This window comes from Rhinopithecus bieti, unplaced genomic scaffold (genome assembly GCF_001698545.2).
Source record: "Rhinopithecus bieti isolate Rb0 unplaced genomic scaffold, ASM169854v2 scaffold_35857, whole genome shotgun sequence".
NCBI lineage: Eukaryota > Metazoa > Chordata > Mammalia > Primates > Cercopithecidae > Rhinopithecus > Rhinopithecus bieti.
Window position 1 is genome coordinate 84,574 of NW_016814943.1, and position 27,494 is coordinate 112,067.

General features: G+C 47.0%; 1 protein-coding gene across 3 annotated transcripts in view; it reads left to right on the top strand.

Moving 5' to 3' along the window:
* The window catches only part of STARD8 (StAR related lipid transfer domain containing 8), a 79,413-nt gene that overhangs the window by 6,518 nt on the left and 45,401 nt on the right, over positions 1-27,494 (top strand). For all 3 annotated transcript variants that reach the window (XM_017852757.1, XM_017852751.1, XM_017852750.1), the window contains exon 2: positions 11,326-11,359. Coding sequence is in view for 2 of the 3 variants with exons in the window: in XM_017852751.1 (XP_017708240.1) it covers positions 11,326-11,359 (34 nt within the window). In the remaining variant the exon portion in view is untranslated. The remainder of the gene's footprint in view (positions 1-11,325; positions 11,360-27,494) is intronic.

Sequence of the window (27,494 nt, forward strand, 5' to 3'; positions counted from 1 at the left end):
ACCACACACACCACACACACCACACACACACCACACACACACACACACCACACACACCACACACACACCACACACACCACACACACACCACACACACCACACACACCACACACCACACACACACCACACCACACACACGCACCACACACACACCATACACACCACACACACACCACACCACACACCACACACACACACCACACACCACACACACAGCATACACACCACACAGAACCCACACACACACCACACCACACACACACACACGCACCACACACACACCACACACACCATACACCACACACACACCACACCACACACACCACACACACGCACCACACACACCATACACACCACACACACACCACACCACACACCACACACACCACAAACACACCACACACACACACACACACCACACCACACACACACACCACACACACCATACACACCACACACACACCACACCACACACCACACACACCACAAACACACACCACACACACACCACATACATGCGCGCACACACACACACAGCACACACACACCACATGCATACAGGACCATTTCTTTGATGTGTCCTTTTGCCCCCTTCTAGCACTTAGCATGGTGTTATGCACATAAGGGGTGCCAGGAACACAAATCCTCCCTCATGTTATTTGGCTTCAGGTGGGCATATCAGGTCCTAGAGGGCACTGGCTTGGGAGGTGGGAAATCTGCCTGGAGCGCCATCTCAACCATGACCTCTGGATGACCTTGAGAGGGTCAATTCTCTCTCCTGTCCCTCAGTTCCCTCCTCTTATAACATAGGTAGATAATCACACAATATCAGAGATGAAAAGGCCCTTGGAGGTCATCTATTCCTCCTTCTGTGTTTCTCTCTCCAAACTACCAGTGAGGAAACTGAGGCCCAGAGAGGGAGAGATATGGCCAAGGTCTCAGAGGGCGTCAGGACACAGCAGGATTCCAATGTGGTCTGTGTAATATACCATAATCTCCCTACTCATTCTGTGGCAAAATCCAAACACAACTTGTCTCTGGTAAATCTAAAAGCAGTAGTAGGGGGGATGTCTCTACACATGCCACACACACGCATGCATACACATATGTGTTAACAACCCTGCCGCACCTACCCACAAAGCTTCTATGGGAGTTAAAGCAAATCATGGACAGACAGTCGTGTGGACTGGGAAGGCTCATAGAGGTGAACCTCCCAGTCGTGGGCCAACATGGGACCCCATGCTTTTCCCTAGGCACCATACTTACATACTTAGGTCTCACACATGAGTGTGTATGTGCACAAGGGCTTTCCTGAGCTTGCCCAGGCACACATTCTCAAGCACCATCTCCTGTGAATGCTTTCGTCCAAGTATGCATGAGACTTGCATGTGGCTGCTCTTATACCTGGCTTCCCAGGCACCTGTTCATATGAGTGTGAGCTTTCACGCCCCCCTGTGCAGGCTCACATTCATGTACACACACACACACACAGTTGCAAGTGAGGTGAGCATGCATCCTCCTTATGTGTGCTTGCCCACACCCCAGCCCCTCTCTGCCCCCAGGCCAGCTCTCAGCTTCCCAATCTGCCTAGGAGTAGCCTGGCAGGATATGGGGTGAACGTGTGACAATGATAGGGTGATTCAGCAATTTCACTCCCAGCCTCCAGGATGTCTCTCCTTTTTCATTCCTTTGCCCTTGTCATCCCAAGTAAGTCCAATTTGCCACATGCAGTGTGTATTTGTTGTGGAAGGGGCAGGGGGAGTATAGAGAATTCAGGGGTGCACATGAATGTATACAAACTCCTGGGGCTGGAAAAGGGACCTCAGAGACTCCTCGATGCCATCACTACAGAGTTGCCTCTATCACATCTTACCAAAAGAATGGCCAGACACTTGCACACCTCCAGTGATGTGGAGCTCACCACTTCCTCAGGTAGTCTCTTTTATCTCAGGACACTGTTGCAGATCCCTTCATCAGTCTGATGTGTGTGCGTGTGTGTGTGTGTGTGTCTGTGAATGGAAGTAGTAATGTACATGTGTACATATGAGACAGTATGTACAGCCAGCCACGTCTTAACTACTTGTTCCAAAGAAATAAATTATGACATAAGACTCTCAGGTCATGGAAAAACCACTTAGAGGGGGAAGGTAAAGGCCTATACTGCACAGAAGGAAAGTTCACTCAGAGGACCCTCTTGGCAGAGTTCCACAGCCCACTCAAATAACGTGTCAGTTGGGTGATAGGTATTGGCCCCATACATGTGTGAAAAATTCAGACTGTGGATTGTCCCTGACATGGTTAACTGTAAGATGCCTAGATGCTGGACATATGCTGTGTATCTTTGAGGCACAGGCCCATGGACTAGAGCAAAATAATAGGTTGTGGTAAGGTTATTGGCATAGATGGAGCTCAAGAGATTTGTGAGGTGGTTTCTGGGTGATCTAGGAAGCTTTCTGGGAGCAGTTTTTGGGACCAGAGTAGAAGGCAACTTAGTGTTGCCAAAGGAGTACTGGACACAGAGTGAGACTGACCTGGATATTACGTCCACCTCTGCCACATCTAGGCTGAGTGCTCCTGGGCATGTCACCTCTCCTCAGTGGATAAGACTTAATGGAGTTGCCAGCGAGATGATGTCTATAAAACCCTGTTACAAGGTAGATGCTCCATTGAATCTGAATCTGAAGGAATGACCTTTGGAAGAAAAGGGCAAAGAGTGTTTTCAAGGCAGAGTGAGGTTGGAGACATGTGAGGGAAGAGTCACAAATCCAAGGGACTTGTCCTCAGTGGAGGTGTTGAGAGTGAATGGAAATGGGAGGAGGGGGAAGAACAAGAGACTTTGAAATTTGTGTGTGGGACTTTGAACTTTGTGTTCTTGATGCAGTGAAAAGACCAAAACATCTACATGGAGTCAAGCCCTTCACCTATCTGAGCCACAACTTGCTAGCTGTGTTGACCATGAGAAAGTTACTTCACCTTTCTGAGCCTTAGTTTCCTGCTCCCTAAAATGTAGATAATAGTAGTACCCACCTTACAGGGTTATTCTGAGGCTTAAATCAGTTAATATGTGTAAAGCTCTTAGAAAAGGGGCACATAGTAAGCATTGACCATTTTTATTATTTGTACACTGGGAAGAATGATAACTCCTACCTTATAGGGCTATAGTAAGGATCAAATGAGATAATGATCCCAAAGCCTGTTGAAATGTTTATTTGTTGTTATCTTGCACAAAATGTGAGGGGGTTTTCCTTAGGCTGAAAATAACCTTAAGTAATTAATTCCTTCACTAGTTCAACCAAGCAATATTTATTCAGGGCCTACTATGTGCCAGACACTGTGTTAGGTCTTAAGGAGATAGGTAATGGTGAACAAAACTGCTGTAGGTCTTCATCTCATGCAGCTTACTGTCTAGTGGATATGAGTTTTCACACTCAACCCCAAGTGCCCTGTTGGTGGGCATGATTGATTTAGTACAGAAAATTCCAGTATATGAAACTGCTCAATGCGTTAACAGTTTTAGTTAATCTAGTACCTGTGATTGGCGATCCCACCTAATCCTTAAGGCAAGGGGATAGCCATGCTGAAGTCTGAGTAACTCCTGTAACAGCAAAGTCTGGAACAATCTTAGGCTCAGCCTGGGAATGGGGATGGGGACCCACTGCCAAATTTGCCTGATCCGAAGATCCTAACCCTTGCCCCATCAGCACAACTGGTGTGTTTTCCTCGAGTCATGTGAGATTGGATAATATTTGTTCTAGGGGTGGGAGAGATGGGGCGAGCATTGGGAAGGTGAGATGGGGAGCAGGAGGCAAGGCTTCAACTCTGACTTAGGTCTCTTCGGATACAGATTCTTACCTTGCTTTTAGCTTCTTTGATGCCAAAAGGTGTACAAGTGGGAGATCCCGGCGGGGTGGAGGATATACCTCCTATGGCTATGGTGGAGGTTGGGGGAGGCAAAAATGAGTGGAAGGGGCTGCAGATTGGCAATACCAGACTTCTCTTTCATCCCCAAAGACTAGAAGAAGTTAGAACTAATACTAGCTAATATTTGCACTTGATTGTAGCCAAGAGGTCGGGAAGCGATACTAGCTAATTAATATTTGTAGAGCACATACTATGTGGTGTACACTGTTCCAAACCCTCCGCATATATTAACTCATTTCACCATCACAATAATCCTGCAAGGCAAGCCATCATTGTCATCATCCTCATTTTACTGAAACACAGAAAGGTTTAGAAATTTATCCAAGATTACACAGCTATTAAGTGGTGAATTGGGGATTTTTAACCCAGGTAATCTAGTTCCAAAGTCCACTATGTTCATGTAATCTGTGCTGCGTTTCTCCACTTGTAAAATGAGGAGGCTGGATTGGTTTATCTCTGAGAGTCTTTCCAGCTCTGACAGTCTCATTATATTTCACATATACTTCTATGAACTTTCAGGCCAAATGAAAAAAAAAAAAATCTGCTCCCAAATGTCAGTGATTTCCACTAAAGTCCCTCGGGAGAAAAGCGGGGAGCCCAGGCTCAGGGAAAAGAGCCGACACTGGAGCTTGGTCTTCCCAGCAGCCTCCAGGGCCTGAGAACAGCTGGGGGCCTGGGAAGCTCTGGGAGCCAGGGCCTGGCCTGCTTTTCCAAGTCACTTGTAACAATAACAAGGAGCAGCAGCTCAGGCAGCCTCTGCTGGGATTTGGGGTCAGAGGTTTCACAGTGGGTGGGGAACAGAGCTCCTCAACTCCGTGCCTCTGGGCAACCCTTGAGCTGTTGCCGCTGCTGCTGCTGTCAGGGCCCTTAGAGTCCAGGTCAATCAGTAGTTCCAAGGCTGAGGCTGCCAAGGGGCAGAAGAAAGGAAGTCCTGCACTTGGGGAATGGGAGTTGAGGCCCTGGATATGGATGAAGCTGACTTTCCCTGGCCCTTTCTTCTACCTTGGGTTGGGTGCCTTCTGGGAGCTGGAGAGAAGAATGTAGTACGATGATATAATGTTGTAGATGGAAATAGGACACTGATCTAGCAGCCCAGGTTCTGCCTCTTCTTCTCTTCTCTAAGCCTCAGTTTCCTTACCTACAACATGGGGGGAATATTCCCCATTTCATAATTGATTGTGATGATGACCTATGTGAAAAGGCCTGCCACACAGTGGGTGCTCAGTAAATATGAGTTGAATGTAAAAATAGTTGATTGATTGCTCTAGGTGACCCTGGGCCCATAGGTTGGACCCTGTTTGTTCATCTATAAAATGAGGAAAAATTTTTACCTGCCATTCCCTTCATTCCCTGGCTGAGGAGAGCCTAGAATTGGGGACATCCTGTGGAAGTGAAAGGACAGTAGAAAACACAGATGCGACTACCCTGAGGTTCAGGAAGTGGGTTGTTTAGGCAATTTCCTCATTCCTCCTATTCCGGCCCCTGCTCCCATCCCTGGTCAGACTAGTTCAGACTTTGGAAAAGAAGCTCCATCCCACACTGGAATCCCCATGTCTCTCTCCTCCAGCCGCTTCCTACACTAACCCCTATAGGGCGCCTCTCCCGGAAAGACTCCCAAGTTCTGGGCAGGAAGGAGGGCCCCTGTTGGCTGGTGGGAAAGTCAAGTCTTTGGAATATTACATTCCTGAGATTATCCAGAGAACCCCTGGGGGTTGCAGCTGCTGCTGACTCTCCTCCCTGGCCCTACTCTTGGCCTCTGTGGACGTGTGGACAGTAGGGCCCAAGGCAGGAGAAAGATTGGAGGAAAGGCTCAAAGGCAAAGAGTCAGGCCTGGAGCAGCCCTGCAGGCCAGGTGAGGAGTCAGGATGGGGCATCAGGAAAGGATGTCCTGGCAGCACTGGCAGGAAGGAATTAAGGGGAAAAGCGTCCAAGGCAGTAGGAATTTTTGCCAAGGGGTGACTTATAAAACCATCAGCATTCCCGAGGCTATAGGTTGGGGGCCCATTTTGGGGGTGGATGAGTAGGTATTAGATCACAGTCGTCGTCCTGGTGGGTAGAGATGGAAAATCAGGCTTTCTGAGAGGCCTTCTGTGAGGCCCACATACTCCAAGCCAGTGTGGGACAGCTTGCACCCTCGGAGGGAGACAGACAGGAGACAGGCGCTCTGGGGGTTCCTCAGGAGGCTGTCCCAGACTCTGAGTTCTATAAAAGCCTTTTAGAATTTATTCCTTCCATTGCTCTTTCCCGACTGGGAATGTTCCTCATTCTCTTCTTTGTGATGGCAGACTAAGAATTGTCAGGCACCCACCTCTCATTAGGTAACAAGTCTGAAGCCCAGCAAATAATTGGTCAAAGGCACAGGGTCAAGCCCAGAATGCCTGTGTCAGTCAGTCCTTCTTGAAACCAGCTCTCCTCTGCCCTTTTCAGGGACGAGATTGGCATCCTTCAGGGCTGTAGCACTCCATCCCCAGCAGACCTCACATCCCGAACATGAGCACATGTCTCCAGGTCATTGACATGCAGTTTAAAAGTGGCACCGTGACACCAGTACTCCAACTTAGGACCTGGAGGTAGGCTCAATTGAGCTTCAACCACCATACCATCCTCCATCTCTACTCAGCTGTCTCTGAACTGTGAGCTGCTCTAAGAAACCAGCCTGGGTCTAATCGACCCCTGTGTCCTGTGACAGCCTGGCTCAACACAGCCCCTATTCTAGGCCTAGCCTAGAGAAAGTTTGCCAAGTGAATAGAACACACATGCACTCTCATGCACGTACAAGTGGCCAAAGCCACTGCACCCACCTTCCAGCTGAGAGACCCCAAGAGAGAGGAGTCAGCTCCAGAGGGCTCAGGAGAGCCTGCTTTCCACAGTGGCCATGGTCTGTGCTGGCAAAACTCAGGATAGGCCTGGGGGTGGTGAGAGCCCACTATGGAAGAAGGGAGGGCCAGGCTGTGAATAAGGCTCTGTGTGGCCAGGCTGAGAAGGCTGGGGGAGGCTGGAATGTGAAGAACGTGCTCTCATGACTGTGGCCCTAGGCCTGGGTCTATGGCACAGGGCTGGCTAGGAGTGAGGGGTGGGGGTGTTGGAGGTGGTTAGGGAAGGAAGGGAGAGGTGGAGCAGAGAAACCAGGCAAGGCAAGGACAAAAAGTCTCTCCAGACATCCCCTCAGATACCAGGGCAAGGGCTGGTCCTAGAGCCTGGAGGCTGAGCGAAAAGGATGCTGGGAAGAGTGAGCTCCATCCCAGCCCCTTGTGGCTAAGGATGGCCCAGTTCTGGACAAAGCTTGTCCATAGCCTTTGCAGTTTGTCTCCAAACTACCCCTCTCAGACCTCCCTACTTCTCACCCAGCAACCATCTTTCTGTTTTTATTCTCCTTTTGACTCTGGTTTTCTCCTTTGCACTCTTTCAACGTGTTTCCCTTTTCTCTGAAAAAACTCATGATCTACCTTTTTTTTTTTCTTGGCTGGCAACTGTATCTCCCACTAGACTGAGAGCTCCTCCACGGCAGGAATCACATCTGCTTTTGTTCATGTTTGTATCTGCAGGTCTACCCCAGTGCCTAGTGGACCGCTCAGAGCAGATGCTCCACAGACCTTTTGAATCCAACAGATCTAAGGGGAAATTCATTACAACAAAAGATTCCCCGGTATACCCCCCAAATCACTTTTTCCTCTGTTCCTGACCTCAGTTAATAGCATCACCATCTACCCAGTTGCCAGGCCAGAAACATTGGGGTCATCCTTGACTCCTCTCTTATCCTCCCACATCCTTTCATTTACTTTGGTTCTACCATGTAAATTGTCCATATATTGGTCCCCTTCTTCCTATCCTAAAGACCACTGCCCCACCCAGAACCTTACCATTAACTCTTGTCTCCCTTTCTTTTTCTTTCTTTCTTTTCTTTTCTTTTCTTTTTTTTTTTTTTAGATGGAGTTTCACTCTTGTTGCCCAGGCTGGAGTGCCATGGCGCGATCTCAGCTCACTGCAACCTCCTCCTCCTAGGTTCAAGTGATTCTCCTGCCTCAGCCTCCTGAGTAGCTGGGATTACAGACATGTGCCACCACACCTGGCTAATTTTTTGTATCTTTAGTAGAAACAGGGTTTTTCTGTTGGTCAGGCTGGTCTCGAACTCCCGACTTCAGGTGATCTGCCTGTCTTGGCCTCCCAAAGTGCTGGGATTATAGACGTGAGCCACCGTGCCAGGCGTCTGGTCTCCCTTTCTCTAGTTTTGCCTAAGCCCCACATTCCCAATCCATCCTTCACTCAACAGAGTAACATTCTGAAACATAAATCTGACTACGTTACCTCTCTGTTTAGGCCCCCTCAATGGCTCCCCATTGGACTCTAGATAAAGTCCCAAGCTCTTAAGATGACCTACAAGGCGCTTCACGATCTGGTCCCTAAACTGCTGCTTCAGATTCATTTCCTACTCTCTATCTGGCACTCTGCTCTCCAGCTAGACCAAGGTCCTAAATGTAACAGTTCCGGGAAATTAGGAGATAAACTGATGGGTAGGACAAACCACAGGCTTTGATACCTCCTCATCCTTTTCTAGTCTCCCCCTTCTACCTGTCAGGCTCTTTGCCCCCTTGTTTTCTTGATGAACAACTGCTTAGCTTTCAAGACCTGTTCTAAACGCTATTTCCTTCACGAGGGTCCTTATGACAATGTGCCCCCACTCCCAGCAACAACTTACTCCCTCTGCTCAGTTCCATAAGGCTTTATACTTCCCAATAGCACTCACATTGAATTGTGATGATTTGTGCATGTAATCGACTTCCCCTCTGAGCTGTGATTTTCTCAAGGGCAGGGAATATGTCTGATCTATATGAATCCCTGAGTACCTAGCACAGGGCTTAGCCCTGAGGAAGTACCTAGTGAATGAGTGAATAAATAAATGAATATATGAATGAATGACCCACTAGATGAGAAGATTGTCACCACTAATCCTGGTCTTCTTCTAGAGTGGCTGTCTTTGTAACTGTTGGATTTTTGGCTTCTGGGTTCAGAAACTCCAAATCAGAGGGATATGTTCTACAACAAGGAAACAAAAAGGGCCTTGACTTTGTAGCAGAACTCTTTGATGCAAAAGTTCATAAGCTATCTTCCCTTGTAAGTCTTTCAGCTACCAAAATAGCATCAAGATTAAGGTCAAAAGCAGAGTGGGACTCATGGGCCTGATCCAATCCAGGTTATTCTGGACCTCAGAGAGAGAAAAAGAGAATGCCATAAAATTGGGAGCCCTATTGACCTCAAGCATAGACTATTGGTTCTGACACTTACCTTGACCTTGAGCAAATCATTTCACTTCTAGGCCCCATTTGCCTTATGTGTCACATGAGGATAATAAAATCTACCATGCAGGATGGTTGTAATGGCCAAAGTAGGTCACTAATTTGTAACTTATAAATCCCTAAATTTAAGGCCTAGTTATTTCCTGAACTATCTGTAATTCTGCTATAACTATGATGGGTTGGGCTGGTAGGGTGGGGAAGTAGGAGATTTAATATGACTAGAGCATAGAGTACAGTCTGTCCCACCCATCAGTTCATCTCTTAATTTCCAAGAACTGTCACATTTAAGACCTCACAGGGGTCTGCTTCGTCCTTCTCTTCTACTCTCTCACCCTTTCTCATTTTTGTTTCCTCCCCCTTTGTCCACCACTAAGAATTATATTGACTTGCTTAATCATAGTTCCACTTTGTAGCTTTGTAGCAAACTTTCATATCTGTCGCTATTGCTCTTTCTCCTCTAGTCACGCCGATCTCATTCTAGAACTTTTTTTCTCCTTCACACTGACATCCCTTGAGGGTCCTGCCAGTGAACACTTGGGAGGACATCCCCCATCCCTCCTCTCTCCTGTGGCCAATTATGGGCTACAAGGGTGGATCAGACCTTTAGTCATTTTAGGGTAATCTAAGGCTAAGACAAATCTTTTAGGATTAGGAAGCATTGTGGTCAAGTGTCTGCAGCTGGTATGGCAGTCATTGTGCAGAGGGTAAGAGATAGACACATACTATGGCAACTATTTTCCTGATAACCACTTGGTTGGTTTAGAGGCTGGCTGTGTAAAAGGAGAACAGGCAAGAAGACCCTTCTACCTCTAAGAGGTACCCTTCTTTCCTTCCTTCTTTCTTTTCTCTCCTCCTTAACTATTGAATGAATGTCTCTACAACTACCGTTTTAGCCCAAGCCACTGACGTTGTTTGCCTGAACTGCTGCAAAAGCCTCCTAACAGATTTCCCCACTTCCACCCAGGTTCTACAGTCCACTTCCTACCCAACAGCCAGAGTGACCTTTTGAAGGTAGAAATCAGATCGTGCCATTCTCCTGCTCTATATCCACCAATGGCTGCCTATTATAATTTGAATCAAAGTCCAAATCCTTGCCCTGGCCTTCAAAGCCTCTCATAATTTGGCCTTCGTTTCTCTCTTCACCATCTTCCTGAAATGCTCTTCACCTAGCTCTTCACACTGCTGATAACTTCTTGCCATCTGGGTCTCTGCTCAAAGTTGAGCTCCTTAGAGAGACCCATCTGGTCACCTCCGTATTCCCCCTACTCAATCACTCTCTACCTCATCCTGTCTTTAAAAGTTTCTCCTTCTTGGTTCTTAGTGATGCCTGAAATTTCCTTATTTCTTTGTTTACTTATTTATTGTTTGTCTCTTCCTACTAAGAGTTTAGCCGCATGAGGATCTTATCTGCCCAGATCACTGCCATATCCTTAGCATCTAGCATAGTGCGCCGAAGGGCATTGGAACTGTATAAATATTTGTTGAATGCATGAATTTAGAGTGCTTAATCATTTTAAAAAGTGTCTTTATGTATGTTAATTTGTCACAAAGTCTGTGAAGTCGGGATTATTGCTCTCCTAGTCTTATAAATGCAGACACTGAGGCTAAAGAGGTTACGAGTGATGTTCAATGTCACATAATCAGTAAGCAGGGGAAGGTGGCCCTGAACTTGGGCTCTCCAATTCTAAATACTGCCCTTGCCACCAACACACCCTGCTTCTAGCCTTGTTGATGCTATACCAAGGATGGTATGTGCCAAGCAAATGTTAACTCATTCTTTGATAATCTTTCTTATCAGGCCTTGGAACAGTACTGTGAGCTGTGGCAGAGTGTCTACAATCCCCTGACCTGGGGGCCTTCTCCATTCAGGGAGAGTGAAGTGAACCGGCGGGATCAGCCGTGGGGTAGCAGAAAGTACAGTTGTATGGAGTGGGCATCCAGGAGTCTGTGTCTGGGCTCCACTTTGTTCCTTACTTCATTTTCCTTTTCTTTGGACCTCCATGTGTCTTTCCGTAAAATGAGTGGATCGAGTTTGCTAACTTTAAGATCCCTTTCAGTTCAGATATTGCATCTCAGCAATGCCTTGACTTCTTCTTTGTTTCTTTTGCAGTGCTTCCCATTGCTGCAGGTGAAGAAGAATGCTGGTAAGTACACAAGGTGGGCATCGCAAGTGGCATACAAAGAGACTGAGCTTCTCAGTAGTCCTCATGGGGCAGCCGATCAGGTCCCTGGGCAGCAGAGCCAATGGCTGAGATGCAAAAGCCGGAGACATCCTCTCTGTCTCCCTCCACTGGGCATTTGCTGTCCTCCTCGGGCCCTGCTTTTTGGCTCACGTGCAGAGCCTCTTTATTTCTCAGCTGGAGGTTTTGCTCTTGTCAGAGAGCCAGGGGAGGACTTCCCTCCAGAGCTTTCAGCAAGTGGCAGCCACCCATATACTTCCCTTTTTCTCAAATGCCTTATTTCCACTGGGAAGTGTATTAGGGGTGGGAGATGCCTCAGAAGAGAAAACAGGTAAGTGGAGGGTAAAGGAAGGAGACTTGGCACTTGGGGTTCAGTGTCTGTTATATTCCCAGCACTTGCTTTATCTAGAAGGCTTCCAACAGGAGGTAGGCTTTGGAGTTCATTAGACTGAGGGGATATATGTAGCTTTTTCATTTTGCTCTCTCATAAGTTTCTTTGAGCCCAACTTCCTATCTGCCTGGTGCCTCTGGTGTCCTACTTGGGTGTGGATAAGTGAATGGCATACTGGGAGCAACTACCTTCCATTGAGAAGGACACAGTTTTCTAGAGAGGGATAACAGCTTTGTGGAGGAAGAGAAAGAAGGCTACTGGCCAGGGAAGAGTTTGGTGCTGGAGCCTGAACTCCTGTATCAGCTGGGCTTTGCTGAGGTCATCAAGGCCATCCTCCTGGCTCTAGCCTGACTTCAGTCATTCCCATTGGCTCCAATTTTTCATCAGGATGAGCTCATGACTAGAATAAGCATAGCTGCTGGTGACAGGATTGAGGCTGCCAAAACAGAAAGGCATCAGTTAACAAGTGGCATGCTAAGGGTCTGTGCAAGCCATCATGGGAAGACGTTGGAAGAGAAAACCAGAACCCTTACTAATAAGGATCTTCCAAAGTAGTTGGAGCTGGTTTGGGCAAATCACACCAGGATGCAGAGAGGGGATTCTAGTGACTTCCCAAGGACGTTTCCATCTTAGGACTCTGAGTTTTTTTGGGTGGTGGCTGCTACAAAACAAGAACTGATAGGGTGGGGGGTTTATTTGCATTGCCATGACAGCAGATAAGAGAGGATTTATTTTGAAACAGGAACACTGCTTTGATCAGCATACAGCATACATCTGCTTCTCCATTTCCCCACCCTGCCTTTCCCCCTCATCATCATTCCAAGGCTTCTTGCTGGGCAGTTTCTGCTTTGCAACAGAGACTTCTGGGGGCACAAGGTCTGTGCACTGCCCGTACTAGGGGAAGGACACACTTCTCCATTTCAGAGACACCAGCTGCAAAGGCTAAAAAGAAACCCCTCAGGCCCTGAAATAGTGACCCCCTCAGATGAATGCACTCACAGCTGCCAAGTTACCTCTTTAGAATGTCTGTGCCAGGCAGATGTACCAGCACTGAGCTCTGGGAAGGTGGGCACCAAGTGGCTGAGTGGTCTGTGGCTTCCAGAGTAGACAGGAGTATCTTTTAGGGGGTGGGGTCAGGCAGAGGAGGTTGCCACCTACAAAGTTGAGGTGGGACCGGTCTTTCTGCTATTTCTTAGGTTAAAGTTTGAAAATGTCTATTTAAAGGCAAACGGGAACACGTTGTCTCAGGCTGATTAAAAAACAATCTGGCATAAATTATGAGTTTGTGTGGATGTGGAAATGGTAGCAGCAAGGCACTGGGAATCAAGGCACCTGGATTTTAGCCCAAATTTCATTATAGATTCACTGTGTGAGCCCAGGAAAGTAGCTTCCTCTGTCTGGACTGGTGTCCACATCTACAAAATGGAGCTTATTGCTGGGACTCTTGTATGGATCACAATAGACAGCACATTAAAAATGTCAAAGTGCTGAACAAATGTGATTGATTTTTTCTGAAATTTAGGTCGTGAGGTGAGCAGAATGCTTCATTGTTTTGTTACGTATTATTTGAGACATAGGTAATATCTTCACACGTTTCAAAATTCAAGAGGTACAAGAATACAGTCTCTTCTCACCCCAAGTCCCCAGCCACCAAGCAAGCCTCTTAGAGGTGATCAGTATTAGCAGATTCTTGGCCCTCGATGAGTTTAGAAGGTCTGAATCAAGTGAGCTGTGTTAGATGGGACTGCGATGGGGGCTGGCACTGCCTGACTGGCCTGGGGGTGGGGCTGAGGGGAGCTGCAGAAAAAGTCATGGAGCAGGAATCCCGGGGCAGGAAGTATGGGCTGGTAGAATCAGCATTCTTTTGGGACCCAGTCTTGACTGTGCCACTCATGGTGGAATGATACCAAGTAAGGGCCTTCCCCTCTCTGAACCTCAGTGTTCTTATCTATACATTGAGCCTGTCCCATTCTCCTATGCCATTTCTCCCAAGTGCCACCAGAGCAGAACAGAAGTGGTAGAGGAGAGGACCAGCCAGGGACTTCTTAGTGACAAGAAAGCCAAAATACTGACTCCAGGCTGAGAGTGGTATGTAATTTCTTTCTTTCTTTCCCTTTCTTTCTTTCTCTCTCTCTCTCTCTCTCTCTCTCTTTCTTTCTTTCTTTCTCTTTCTCTTTCTTTCTTCTTCTCTTTCTCCTTCCTTCCTACCTACCCTTCCTTCCTTCCTTCCTCCTCCATCTTCTTTCTTTCTTTCTTTCTTTCTTTCTTTCTTTCTTTCTTTCTTTCTTTCTTTCTTCCTTCCTTCCTTCCTTCCTTCCTTCCTTCCTTCCTTCCTTCCTTTCTTTTTTCGCCTTCTTCCTTCCTTCCTTTTTTTTTTTTTTTTTTTTCTTTGAGACAGGGTCTCTGTCACTCAGGCTGAAGTGCAGTGGTGCAACATAGCTCACTGCAGCCTTAATCTTCTGGGCTTAAGGGATCCTCTCATTTCAGCCTCCTCAGTAGCTGGGACTACAGGGCTGCATTGCCACGCCCAGCTCATCTTCCTTCTATTAGGATGAATCAACCAAAGATTTATCTGACACATCATTGCTTTTGTTCTAGTGATCCCACTGACAGAGGAAACCTTGTAAGGGCTGTCATAGGATCACTTGGTACCACCTTATAGGAGAGCATTAGGAATATCCAACTGGCTTCAACACATGTGGTGCTGCCCAGGCCCAAGAGAATGACCTTCAAAGGTGAATTACCTTTGAAGTCCCTGCTATGACAGTCCAAGAAGCCACTAGCACAGTGTTTCCCAAATGTCACTTATTTGTGAACCAACTTCAGAATTTTTGCCATCACATCATCCATGCCATTAAGTACTTAATATTTTCTTTAAATCAACCTGATTTTAAATAATAACCTCACCCTAAGCCATAAAATCTATGAAATTAGGTTTTGAGGCACTAGTTACATTTTTCCTGATATGTAGTAAATTATATATACATCTATCATGATGCAGATGCCAATGTACCACCCCAAATCATCCTATGTCAACATATATATCAAACACTGAGAAACACAGAGATAGCGGTAGTAAAACCAGCAGCTCAGGAGGAAGTTCAGGCCTTAGGGACTCACTCCAAGACATGCTACATGCTCTCAGGCTCCCATCTTCACTTCTTATTTCTTTCAGACCTTCACACCCTGTTGCTTGAGCACAAATTGCTCCTAAGATGGAAAGGTCCTGGAGCCTAAAAGGAACCCGTTTCCTCCAAATAAAACCCACAATTCAAAACTGCCTCTTAAGTGCTGAAGTGAGAATACTTGACTGGGGCCCGAAGCTCTAGGTTCCAGTTTTGGCTGTGACCTTTGCCAGCTGTGTGTCCTTGGGCCTGTCCCTTTCCCTCTCTGGGCCTTAGTGACTCTAACTATAAACTGAATTCAACTTGCTTTAAATGACCTCTAAGGTATCTTGCTGCTCTGAAATTCAGTGACTCCTTGACTTACAAACCCCACACTCCACGGAGTTCATTAGCTCGCTTCCCAGCAGCCCACAGAGGTGAGGAGGCTGCTGACCTTCCCTCCCACCGCCTTTGCGCCAAATCCTTCCCCGAGGTCCCCTGCTCCCAGTGCACAAAGCTCCTTTTGTTGCCTGGAGCCATTTGAGGCTTCACTCCAGGCTCCTGCTGAAGTGGCTGAGGTGGCCTGGTAGGGTAATAGTTTGCCTGTAACAAGAGCCCCTGCTCGCAACCCAACTGGCTCCAGTCTGGCTGCAGGCTTGGCCTCAGCATCAGACTCATCCATCAGCTGCCCAAGACCCCTCCCCCAAGCTCTGAGGGAGCGGGGAGACAGATTTGAACAGTAGAAAATAGAAACAAATACATTTATTTAAAATGCTATTGGGTGTCTGTCACCTCCAAGGCTCAGAAGGGCAGTAGAAAAAAATACTAAGCATATGAAAGTCATCAGAATAATAATAATTCAATCCACATCCTTTCTTTTGAAAATGACCGAATCATTTTGATAACTAAGTCTTGGCAGATCTGGTCATTTAACATTTGTTATTTTACAAAGAACATTTGCAGGGCATGGCTTATCTAACATTTGACAGATATTTTACCCAGCAACTTGGAATAGTATAAAGATCTACTTAGTTAGGGAGCATCTGGAATTTATTATCATTTGAGACAGGAAATCTTTTAACCATGATCTACAGTGAATTCAGCCAAGGTAAAAATGCTGGACTGTGACTTGAGAGACCTAGGATCTAGTCTCATGTCCATCATTAACTCCTTCTGCGACCTTGAGTTAGTCACCTCTGCTCCCTGGGCCTCAGTTTCCTTGTCTGCAAAATGAGAATGTTGAACTAGAAGGTCTCAAGATTTTGATTTTGTGCCCCGGCCCCCTCTCTTCCAGAAGTCAGGCTGAAAGGAAAGGGAGGTGGGGGTAGGGTCAGTGGAAAGGGCAATTTCAAGATGTTCTTTGGCATGGGGGAAGGATTTCCAGGCCTCTGGAGGAGTGTAAGGGCTTCCTTTGTGGCCCAAGGGGCTGGGAAGCCCAGGTTCTCAGTTGCTTCAAGAGTACAAGACAGAATTAGGTCTAGGTTTAGAGCGGCAGGTCAGGTATTATCTCTCGAGGTATAGCCTAGATGACCATTTTTCACAGTGTAGCGCCACTCCAAATCAGGGGCTGGAGAGGGCATGGGAACTTCAGGTGGAAAGACAGTTCTGAAAAGGACCTGGGAAGTGCTATTGGACACTTCCACCAGAAGGTCCTGTGGATCCTTCAAACTCAACACTAAAGATCATAGTTCTTTATCATTTCTCTGGAAACCTCCTCTTTCTCCAGAATCTGCTTTCTTGGTTAAAGCAGCCCCATGCACCCAGCCACTCGAGCAAGAATCACGGGCGTTACCTGGACTCCATCTTTCTAATTTGCTGTCATTTAGTTGTGTGCATGGGACCTCTTCATAAGGCTTCCTAAATCTACCCCTTTTTTTTGTCACTCACACTAACATAGGCCTCCATCTGGGCCCTAGCATCTCTGGCCTTGATGGTTGCGACCACTACCTAACTGGTCTTCCTGCCACCATACTCGCCCTTCCAGTCCACCCTCCATACTGCTGCCAAAGTTGTCTCTTTAAAAGAAAAACTTAGGCATCCTCAAAAATCTTTGGTTGTTTCCTACCTTTGGTCAAAGTCCAACTTCTATGCTCTGACATTCAAGATCTCTCAAGCTTAGACAGCCTATCTTTCTTGCTTCCTCTCCCACCTCATTCCTATATTTCTGAGCTCCATGGGACAACTCGCTATTTCCTAGACAGACTCTCCCCTGAGCGTGTTGTTGCCAGCTCCCTTCTTGGCCTGTCAAGCCATGCTCTGGCCTCCCTTCCCATCTTGTCCGTAGCTATTACATTATAAAACATCACACTGTTCTGCATTGGCCTCTTTTCTTTCCTGTCTCTCCCATAGACCATGAGCTCTTGGTGTACAATGGCTACATCTGACTGACCCCTGGATTCCCAGAACTAAGCATAAGGTCTCACATAAACAATGAGTCTGCCAAGAACTGGCTTTTATTTTTGATGGCATAGCAAAAGAACTTCTGGTAATCAGACTGGTGACTTCTTCCTTTCAGCAGACTTTCTTCCCTATCATTTCAGCTCTGAACTAGCTATTACAGATCAACATAGAGCCCCACTGGCTCCAGATGACAAAACCTCTTGAGACAGGGCCTTGAGGATCCAGTGGTTCCAGCCAATGGTGCAGATCCATGTAAAACACATTTTCACCAAACTCTCGAAATGTGGAGGTCGCCCACGTCTCAAGGCAGGAAGGACACTTAAGGACTATATTAACCTGTGCTTTTGAAACTGAGTACTGAGGAACCCTAGTGTCCCCAGAGATTCCTTAGGGGACATGAGAGGAAGACAGAGTTATGGGATATCTCATTCCTGCTCCATTCAACTTAATCTATTTGACTTTTCGAAGGTTCCATGAACATTTCATTTGGAGACTGTAGTTGACTGCATTAAAGTTTCATTTGGAGACTGTGGTTGGCTGCATTAAATGTTGGCAATCATAGCTCGAATCTGGTGTTCAATTTTCCCTTTTTTACCTTTCCTGCTACATGCCCAACTTGGGCTTTGACCAAACTCTTCAGGTATGGTGAAGCATCCTTTTTCATTCTATACTGTTAAAAGTTCTTTATATTGAGCCAGAATCTGCCTTACAACAACTTCCACCCAGTGGCCCTATTTTCACCCCTTGAAGTCCCTTGGAAGTAGTGTGTTCCTTCTTCCTTAAGGCCAATCTGCTGGCATTTAGAATCTCCCAAAATCTAAGGTAGGAGGGATCTTATAGCTCATACAGTCCAATGTTCTCGTTGCAGCTGGGGAATGAAGCCCAGATAAGCTAAGGGATCTGCACAACAGCTTAGAGCTAGTTGGCAGCAAAACTGAGACTAGAACCCAAGACTCTACTCATCTATAATGTGCTCCCCAGAATCTGTCCTTTCCTAGCTCCTAAAATCGTTTCTCAGAGTCCTGATCACTCTTTCCTACACGTACTCCTGACTGACAGTGACCAATGACTGAACATCAGCAGCTGAGTTTGTGAAAGCTCCATGGCTCCCAAGCCTTGGTCTGCCTGGGGAGAGGGCAGAGGCAAAGCAGAACAAACTGGTGTCAGAAGCAGAGCCATTCCCTCACCACAGCCTGAAAGTCATTCTCCTCATCCTCCTCTTCTTTCCATAAAACTAAATTCCATTCAAACAGCCCTCCCCCAATGGCAGGGCAGCCAAGGGGCAGCTTTCAGAGGCCCCTTCTGACCTGTTTGCTAAAGGGTTCCTGCTGTGTGACCTTCCACATCCCAAGCCCAGAAACAGGAAGAGTTAGTTTGGTTTGCATTTTGAGAAGAAAAATGAAAACATAGGAAGTAGGGCTCCTGAGAACAGAGGCTTCCAACTCTGTGTCCATTTGTCCCTGGAGCAGGATATTTCAGGGAATACATTCCACAGGGGAAGGGAACAGCCTCCCTTACTAAAAACAAAACACAAAACCCTTCAAGGTTTGGAAAAGAAAAGGCCAAAAGGAGACTCTTAAGGAGGGGAGGGGTAATTGTTTTATAATCTCCAGCCCTTCACCCCTTGGCCACTTGGAGCTGTCATACTTTGATCTCCCTACCGTTATCAGCACATCTGGCCCCCAGAGATGTCCTGCTCCCTTTAACCTATGGCCCAAGAAAGAGTCCAAGTCTCCTTTCTTGTTTCCCTGAGGATGGCCAAAGTAGGCCAGCACTCAGAGCCTTCAATTAAAACCAAGAAAAAACAGACAGAAATTAATTACACAATGCGCAAACAGCAGAACAACATTCAGGCCTTACCAAGTATGTGCTTTTTGTTTTAAGAAGCCCAGCAAAAGCAGGGAAGTGCTTTGTCAGTCCCCAAATATCTCCCAGGATAACTACTTCATTGCCCCAGATGTGCTGCCATCAGTTTGCCTGGCTTTCTCCCGTCTCAGCTGTCAGTCACTGGGAGGCAGGTGCCATCTTGTTTCCCTACCACTGTTGCTAGAAGGGCCAATACAACAGGTCTTTTACCAACAACAACAACAACAACAAAACCTTCCAGAACCCCTACGGTTCTTTTCAGTTCTAGTTTCTGGGCTGAGGAACATGGCTAGTTCACAGATAGTTGCCAGGGTAAAAGTATGGATCATTTTGGGGTGCCAAAGAAGCATATAGCCCTGCAAGGAAACCAGCTCTGCCTACAATCTGGAGCTTCTACAGGTACACATGTACATGTGTCACATGTGTAGTGTGCAAACACACACATAGTCTATTTACCAAAATTTTAGTTTCATGAAATCACAAGGCCTTCACCATACACAAACATACCATTGTCTCCCCTGAGGTTATGGGTAAGCAGAACCTCTTTCTAGAGGATGGTTCCAAGAGCATCTGCCTGGAATGGCTTGTTTTTTCCATAAGATCTGGGGGCGAAATTTTCATATTAAAACAAGCATATAATTGTTGTGGAATAGCATAAATAATTCACATGAATTAGCTGGGCATGATGGCTCACACCTGTAATCCCAGCACTTTGGGAGGCCAAGGCGGGTGGATCACCTGAGGTCAGGAGTTCGAGACCAGCCTGACCAACATGGTGAAACCCCGTCTCTACTAAAAATACAAAAATTAGCTAGGTGTGGTGGTGGGCACCTGTAATCCCAGCTACTCGGGAGGCTGAGGCAGGAGAATCGCTTGAACACAGAGGCAGAGGGTGCAGTGAGCCGAGACTGCACCATTGCACTCCAACCTGGGCGACAAGAGCAAAGCTCCGTCTCAAAAACAAAACAAAACAAAACAAAACAAAACATTCACATGAATTCATAAGATAAAAGTGGAGACTTGAAAAAAAATTCTCACTTGTGGTTGGCTGTGTGAGATTCTCCTCCAGCTGCTCGGGCCTGTGTGGGGAATAAATTCTTTGTGTTCATTGGAGGTACTTTGGGGATGCAAAAGTCTGAGGGTCGCAAAGTAAAACAGTAGGCTCCTTGAGGGTAGAAACGTCTCATTTTTCTCTGTATCCTGACGTCTGAAACAGAGCCAGCCACAAACAGAGTGCTTGGGAACTATTTGCTCCATCCATGCATCCACCTATCCATTCATCCATCTATCCATCCTTACCAAGAAACAAGCTAAAAAGGTAGCCTTAGAATGGTGGAAAGAACACAGTTTCTGGAAAATTCATAAACCTCTGGGTCTGAATTCTGACTTTGTCACTTACTAGCTGTGTCATCACATCTCTAAGCCTCAGTTTTCTCAGGGTTTTGTGTGTGTGTTGTGTGGTTTTTTTTTTTTTTTTTTTTTTGAGACCGGAGTCTTGCCTGTTGAACCCCAGGCTGGAGTGGGGGGCAGTGGTGCAATCTTGGCTCCCCTGCAACCTCCACCTACTGAGTTCAGTAAGATTCTCCCACCCTTAGCCTCGCAAATAGGCTAGGAATTACAGTGTGGCAACCAACCCATGCCCGCTAAATTTTGTTTTTTTTTTTTTTTGAAGAAATGGAGTTTCACTCTTGTTACCTCAGGCTGTAGTGGCAATAATGCGATCCCAGCGCACTGCAACTCCGCCTCCCCCAGGTTCAAGCGTTCTCCTGCCCTCGCCTCCCAAGTAGTTAGGATTACGTGCATGCACCACCATGCCTGACTAATTTTTGTATTTTTAGTTAAGACAGGGTTTCTTTCGCCATGTTGGTCAGGCTGATCTCGAACTCCTGACCTCAGGTGATCCACCTGCCTCGGCCTCCCAAAGTGCTGGGATTATAGGCATGAGCCACTGCTCCCAGCCTAATTTTTGTATTTTTAGTAGAGACAGGGTTTTGCCATGTTGGCCAGGCTGGTCTCGAACTCCTGACCTCAGGTGATCCACCTGTCTCGGCCTCCCAAAGTGCTGGGATTGCAGGCATGAGCCACTGTGCCTGGCCCTAGTTTTCTCAGTTTTAAAATAAGAATCCAAATACCCAACTCCTGGGTTGTTGTGGAACCTTAAGTGTGATAACGGGAGTGGGAGTGCTCTATAAGATCTCAGACAGTACAGAAATTACAGTTATTTCATGACTATCAAATTACCACCATGACTAGCCCAGGCAGTAGGGTGGGGGGAGGGGAAGATGTTTTCTCCAGCCAGAAGTCTGATTTGAGATTAAGAAAGCAGGAACTGAGACCTCAGGAATGAGCCCCCGGGCCTCTGGGATGGAGAGGGCAGATGTGGAATCCTGGCTTCAGCTCCACCCCCACTCCAGGAAGGCAGTATGCAGGCCAGAGGGGAACTTGGGGTGGAGTGATGGAAGGATCAGATGTGCCTCATACACTTCAGGTCTCCAAAGACCAGATGTGCTTTTCTTCTCATGTCTGCCAATGAGCCCCTTTGAGGCCCAGTTTGCAGCAAGGGTCATTCATCACTGGGGCTGAAATACAACCAGGCATAATGTGTTGACTTGGCTGCTAACAGAATCTGCGTCCTTGGGTAAGTCCCTTTTCCTCTCTGGGCCCCAATTTCCCTATCATTAGGGATTGGATTGGGTTGTCCCTCAGGTCCTTTGAGCTCCTGCACATTATGTTTAAGACTTTTCTGGCCTTGATTTTCTAAAATGTGAACAATGTGATTTGCCAAAAATATAATTGGTCTGATCATCTGATAGTTGGACCCTGAATCATGGATGGGTGAAAAAGTTCAAAGCAATTGTGGGGCAGGGGATGGGCCTGGCTGGGGCTCTCTTCTGTTTTTAAGTCTGCTGGTTCCTGTGGCTCCTTCTGTACGTGTCTGTGTCTGGTCAAACTGGCCCAGCTCGGCTGGACATCTCAGAGCAAGCCAAGGTTGTAGCCCAGGTAGACGGCTTATGGATACAGCAGGTGTTTCCTAAGCCCCGGGATCTGGCTCAGGTACCTCACAATATAAAATGAGGAAAGGAAAGAAAACAGGAAATCCTACCCACTATATGCAACTAATTGTTCAGGAAGAATTCCTTCTAGGCAAGCCCGTTGTCTCAGAAGTCAGCAACAGCTGCTGGGTTGGAATGGCTAACTTGTACAGTCTCTGAGATCCTCAGGCTCCCTCCAAACCCCATCTCAATCTATTTAGCCCTCTGCCATTCTCTGAAGCTCAGCTCAAATAGTGTTCCCTCCCTCTTTCAAATCCCCATCATACTGTGTATCTGTCTTATAGCATGAATCATGCCTTGTATTTTGAGCTATTTCCTTTCACATATGGATTAAAAGTAAAATGCATGTTCTGAGTGAAAATTCCAACCCATAATCTTTCATTCTCACTTTCCAGAGTTAGCCACTCTGAAAAGGTTGTTTTTTTTTTTGTTTGTTTGTTTTAGCTTTCCAGAAATCTATTGCCAAAGGTATTGAAAATGTGAGGTTGGGCATGGTGACTTATGCCTGTAATCCCAGCAATTTGGGAGGCCAAGGTGGGAGGATCATTTGTGTCCAGGAGTTTGAGACCAGCCTGTGCAACATAGGAAGACCCCGTTCCTACCAAAAAAAAAAAAAAAAAAAAAATTAGCCAGGGGGGGGGGTACATGCCTGTAGTCCCAGGTACTCAGGAAGCTGCGGTGGGAGGATGGCTTGAGCACGGGAGGTTGAGGCTGCAGTGGGCCGTGATTGTGGCAGTGCACTCCAGCCTGGGTGACAGAGTGAGACTCTGTCTCAAAAAAATAATTTAAAAAAAAATGTTTTGAACAGAGCGTTGGCTCTGGAGTCTAAGCACTTAGATTTAAGTCTCAGCTTTCCACTTGCTGGTCAGATCAGCTTCAGCAAATTCTATCACCCCTTTGACCCTCAGTTGTCTGCTCTGTAAATGGGATAAACATGTCCTCTCCTCCTGTCTCACAGGGTTGGTGTAAGGACCAAATGAGAAAAGAGATTGAAGGCACCTTGGAAACTGTAAGGTGGGCCCTATTTATCTCTATGCTTGTCACTGCAACTTGACTGTAAGCACCTTTGAAACAGAAACTTGGCCCATCGGGGGCTGTGTCCCCATTGCCTTTTGTTTCAGTTTGTCCAGAATGGGAAGGTGGCGATGCCAGGAGTATGGAACTGAATCCCCAGGGTCGTGCTACACCTGGAGGTGCTGATACTCTGCTCCTGCCCTGGTTCTGGGCACACACCTCCTTGACCTTCCTTTGAAGCTAAACCCAGCTGAGAGGACCATTTTTCTAAACTTACTTGGCTTGCAAAATGCTGCTCCTCCACCAAGTGGGCACTGGCCCAGCCTCACTGCCCCAGTGTGCTTTAATTACTTTGAAAATTCTGCAACTCTTGTTTCACCCCCTTTACCTCCTTCAGCTCCTAGTTCCTCAGATTCTGGCTGCAAGTAACGATTTCAAAGTTCCCCGTGCCCCCTACCCATCCCGCAATGTATTATACATATATATAGAGAAAGGAAGTAGAAAGATGTGGTCAAGAAAATTCAATGTTCTCAATGGATCAGATGTAAAACTGTTGGAAATTACAGCTAGAAAGTTCCGCAGATAGCATTTAGTCCAACCTCCATCACTCCCCTTCAACCTTTGACAGACGGGAAACTGAGACCCAGAAAAGGGAAGGGACTTATGCAGGGCGTCTGTGGCTCTGACCTCCAACTAAAGGTAGGAAAGGCAAGACTCTGCAGTTTAACAATGCACTGCTGAAAGGGTTAAAGTCAAGGGAACTAGCCTGGGGAAGGTGGGTGGGGTCCAAGAAGAGATGAGTGTGGCCAGAGAAGGGAGGATCAATCAGGAGAAACAGTCAGGACCAGCTGCAAAATTCCCCTGGAAAGTGGAAATAGAAGAAATATGAGGGTTGTGGTTTAACAAGTTATTATGAATCTCGCTGAGCAAAAAGAGGGAATAGAGAGGAAGAGAAAAGTAGAGGAGGCCGAAAGAGGAGTAAAAAGGGAAGGAGGAAGGCCAAACCAGACGAATGGAGATTGAGAGTGATAGGGTCAGTGAGTGCTTAAACGCAGCAAATCAGTAGAGTCCTGTCCCATGTGGGGCATCCAGCTACCTTATAAGTTACCACAAGCTCTGCTGCCTGGTTTCTTCTTCTAGGCTCCGAGCACATGAGCCAGTCCTTACTTTCTTAGCAAACTCAGCCCTTTTTCACTGTCCACTGTTTGGAGAGGCAGTTCCAGACTGTAGGCTTTTTACCTCAGTAGAGTTGGCACACCAACACAAGGGCACCATGCAGCCCGGCCTGGCTGCCAGAGCAGGCTCTAGATCACCCACTCCACAGTCATAATCTGATTTTAGTCACACAGTCATACTGTGAGTTGAACTCAGCCCATTTTACAGAAGAGAGGTACAATAATTTTCAAATGAAAACAACAGCAATGAGAATAAACCTAAATATATATTGGGAAATAATACATGTACCGATTAAGAATGAGAGCGCTAGAGCCAAATGGCCTGTATTCAGATCCCCATTGTGCCCCTCATTAGTTGTGTGATCTTGGACAGGTTGCCAAATTTCTCTGTGCAGGTTTGGAAGGATCAAATGAGTTGATCCAAATATATAGCCTTTGAACAATGCTTGGCACATAGTCAGTGCTCAGTAAATGGTGGCTATTCTTGCCATTGTCATTAGTATGTGCCAGATGCTGTTCTAAGTGTTTTACCTGTATTATGTTATGCAGTCGTCACTCAGAAGGTAACTGAGGCTCAGGTGCAAGAAGAATATATCTGGTTCATTGGCTTTTAAAACTTCATTAAATGCAGACTTCTACCCCCAAAATTAAATCCTATGTGACACCCCAATATATAAAACAAATAAAAACAGCATGGCTCTGATTGAAGCAAGGTGGGGTAGGAGCGGGACCTGGAGACTCCTGGCTCAGTGTTCCCTGTTCTCCCCTCCCCCAGCCTCCCTATGATAGGCTTTGAGGCTCTTCCCCAGCCACTGATCTAGTCCATCTAATCTTTTTATGCTCAGATAAAGATACTGTAACTCTGAGAGGGCAAATAACATTCCCAAGGTTAAACAACAAGTCGAAGGCAGAGTACGGTACCAGGCATGAAGGGACAATCACTTGGTCAAAGAGAACAGCCCCCTTGGTTAAATTAGAACACAGAACATCCCGAGCTTGGGCAAAGAAGAGCTAGGAAAGGAAAGTGAGCAGGAGGGAAGGGAGGTCCCTGAAGTGAGCAGCCCCACTGACTATTCATATGCTGCTGAGGCCACCCCAGATGTCAAGATAAGACAAAGCCCTATCCACATGGGGCCTCTCACTGCACAGGGTTTGGGGTTCTGTTGTGACAAGGCATGTAGCCTACTCTCCCTTAGGTGTCCGTTCTGTGGGATGCAGCTGACTGGGGTCAAATCCCACTGTCCAGGCCTTCTGATTGGGCTCCCGGCCTGAGCTGGCATTATCACAACTCTCCTTCTCCTCCACGGTTCTGGGATGACAGCCTGACTTCCAACCCATTGTTGTTGGGGTGGGGGAGGTAAAAGGGGGAGACTTGACGCTCCGCCCTTTTCACAGCTTCCATGTATGTGTGCCTCTATCTGTTCAAGGCATGCCACTGCCAACGCTGTTTATCTAAGAACCTGTGCGTTGCCAACTTTTGTTTCCAGGACTTTGGCATGGGTTACCTGGGGACACCGCCCTGAGGAGAAATTATAGGATAAATTTTTCCAGAGAACTTCTTTGGGAACTCAGGACTTCTCTGGAATCCCTTCTTCTGACTTGATCTCGTGAGCTACTCAGGTTCCGAGCAAGCCTTGGAAGACAATCTGCAGGGCCGAGAAGGGGAGGGGCAAATGCTGGAGGACAAAGCTCAAGTGCAAGGCCCTGAGTTCCTTGCCTCTGTTTGGATGGGCTTCAGGATCTCCGTCTGTCCCATGTGGGGCGGGCATGGATCAAGATGCTCTCTGAGGAGCCACCAGCTCCAGGCTGGGGTTGTGTGGAAGCCCTGACCACTCGGTGCTCTCTCAGGCACTGGCCTAGAATCCGAGAGGGGCACACCAAGTGATGGAAACAAACAGGGCCCCCTGGCTAGTCACAAGAGGGCAAGGATGAGGACACAGGAGGCAGAGTACCGACCTCCAAGCTGCAAAATGCTCCTCTGACACCAAAGTAGCTTTTTTTTCTGGCAAGGCCAGTTTGTATGAATGGACAGAGCCCTGGAATCCTGAGCCAGACTGCAAGGCATGTGTTACTGTGTGTTGGTGCTATGCCCTGCCAGGTGACAGGAAGGGGAAAAGGGGCTTATGCAAGTTCTGACTGAGGGGAAGGTGTGTGTACTAAGGCCAGGAAGTAGGGGTGGGGACAGATGTGAGTGGGTACTGTGACTACTTCCCAGATAAAGGCAAAAGGAATTAGTGAGCATCAGATCTGAGCGGCCTATGTGATACAAGGGCAAGAAGAAAGCAGCGAGGCAGGGTGAAGGGATAAGTGGTGACTTTTCTTTTGACAAACACTTCTTTCCACCTAACAGTTCAGGGAGGTAGGTGTTACTGCCTCCATTTAACAAGTGAGGAAACTGAGGCTCAGAGGAGTTCTATGACATGTCATCTAGAAAGCGTTGAAGCTGATGTTCATATCGAAGGCTGCTTTGAGAGTTGCAGTTCTTAGGGACCCCTTCTGTGAAGCTGGTAAAATGTGTACACATGTACACTGTTTCTGCCATCCAGCAACCTTTCTAAGACTTGGCCGCAAAGGGCTAGGAATTATTCTTCCCATTTTACTAAAGCCCTGAAAAGGTGAATGGGCCGTAGTCATCCATAGCAAGGTAGAGACAGGTAAAAGGCTGAGACCGGGGGCCCTCTGTTGGAAAGCTGCCATACACTGCTAGAAGTAGCACTCCCACTGTGGTTCTGCCTGTGTCTGGTCATTTTTCACTTACGAAGTGCTCTAAGATCCGTTATCTTGAAGTTTACAGGGCAGAAAAAATAATCTTCCATTTTCTAGGTGAAGAAACTGAGCATCAGTTACTTGCCAAAGGTTACACAGCTACTGAATGGCAGACTCAGGACTTGAGACCAGAGTTGTGTCCAAACTCCCCTTTACTTTTCTGCCAAGTGCATGTGGCCAGCAACGGAAGGACAGAGTAAGTTCACTGAAACACAATGTTTGAGACCAAAAGCAACAAACCCCAACTCCCTGGGGAGATATCTAAGCCCTTCTCTCTTTTCCATATGAACCTCTGAATTGCAGAGGCAAGCTTGCAGCCTTTGAGGGGGA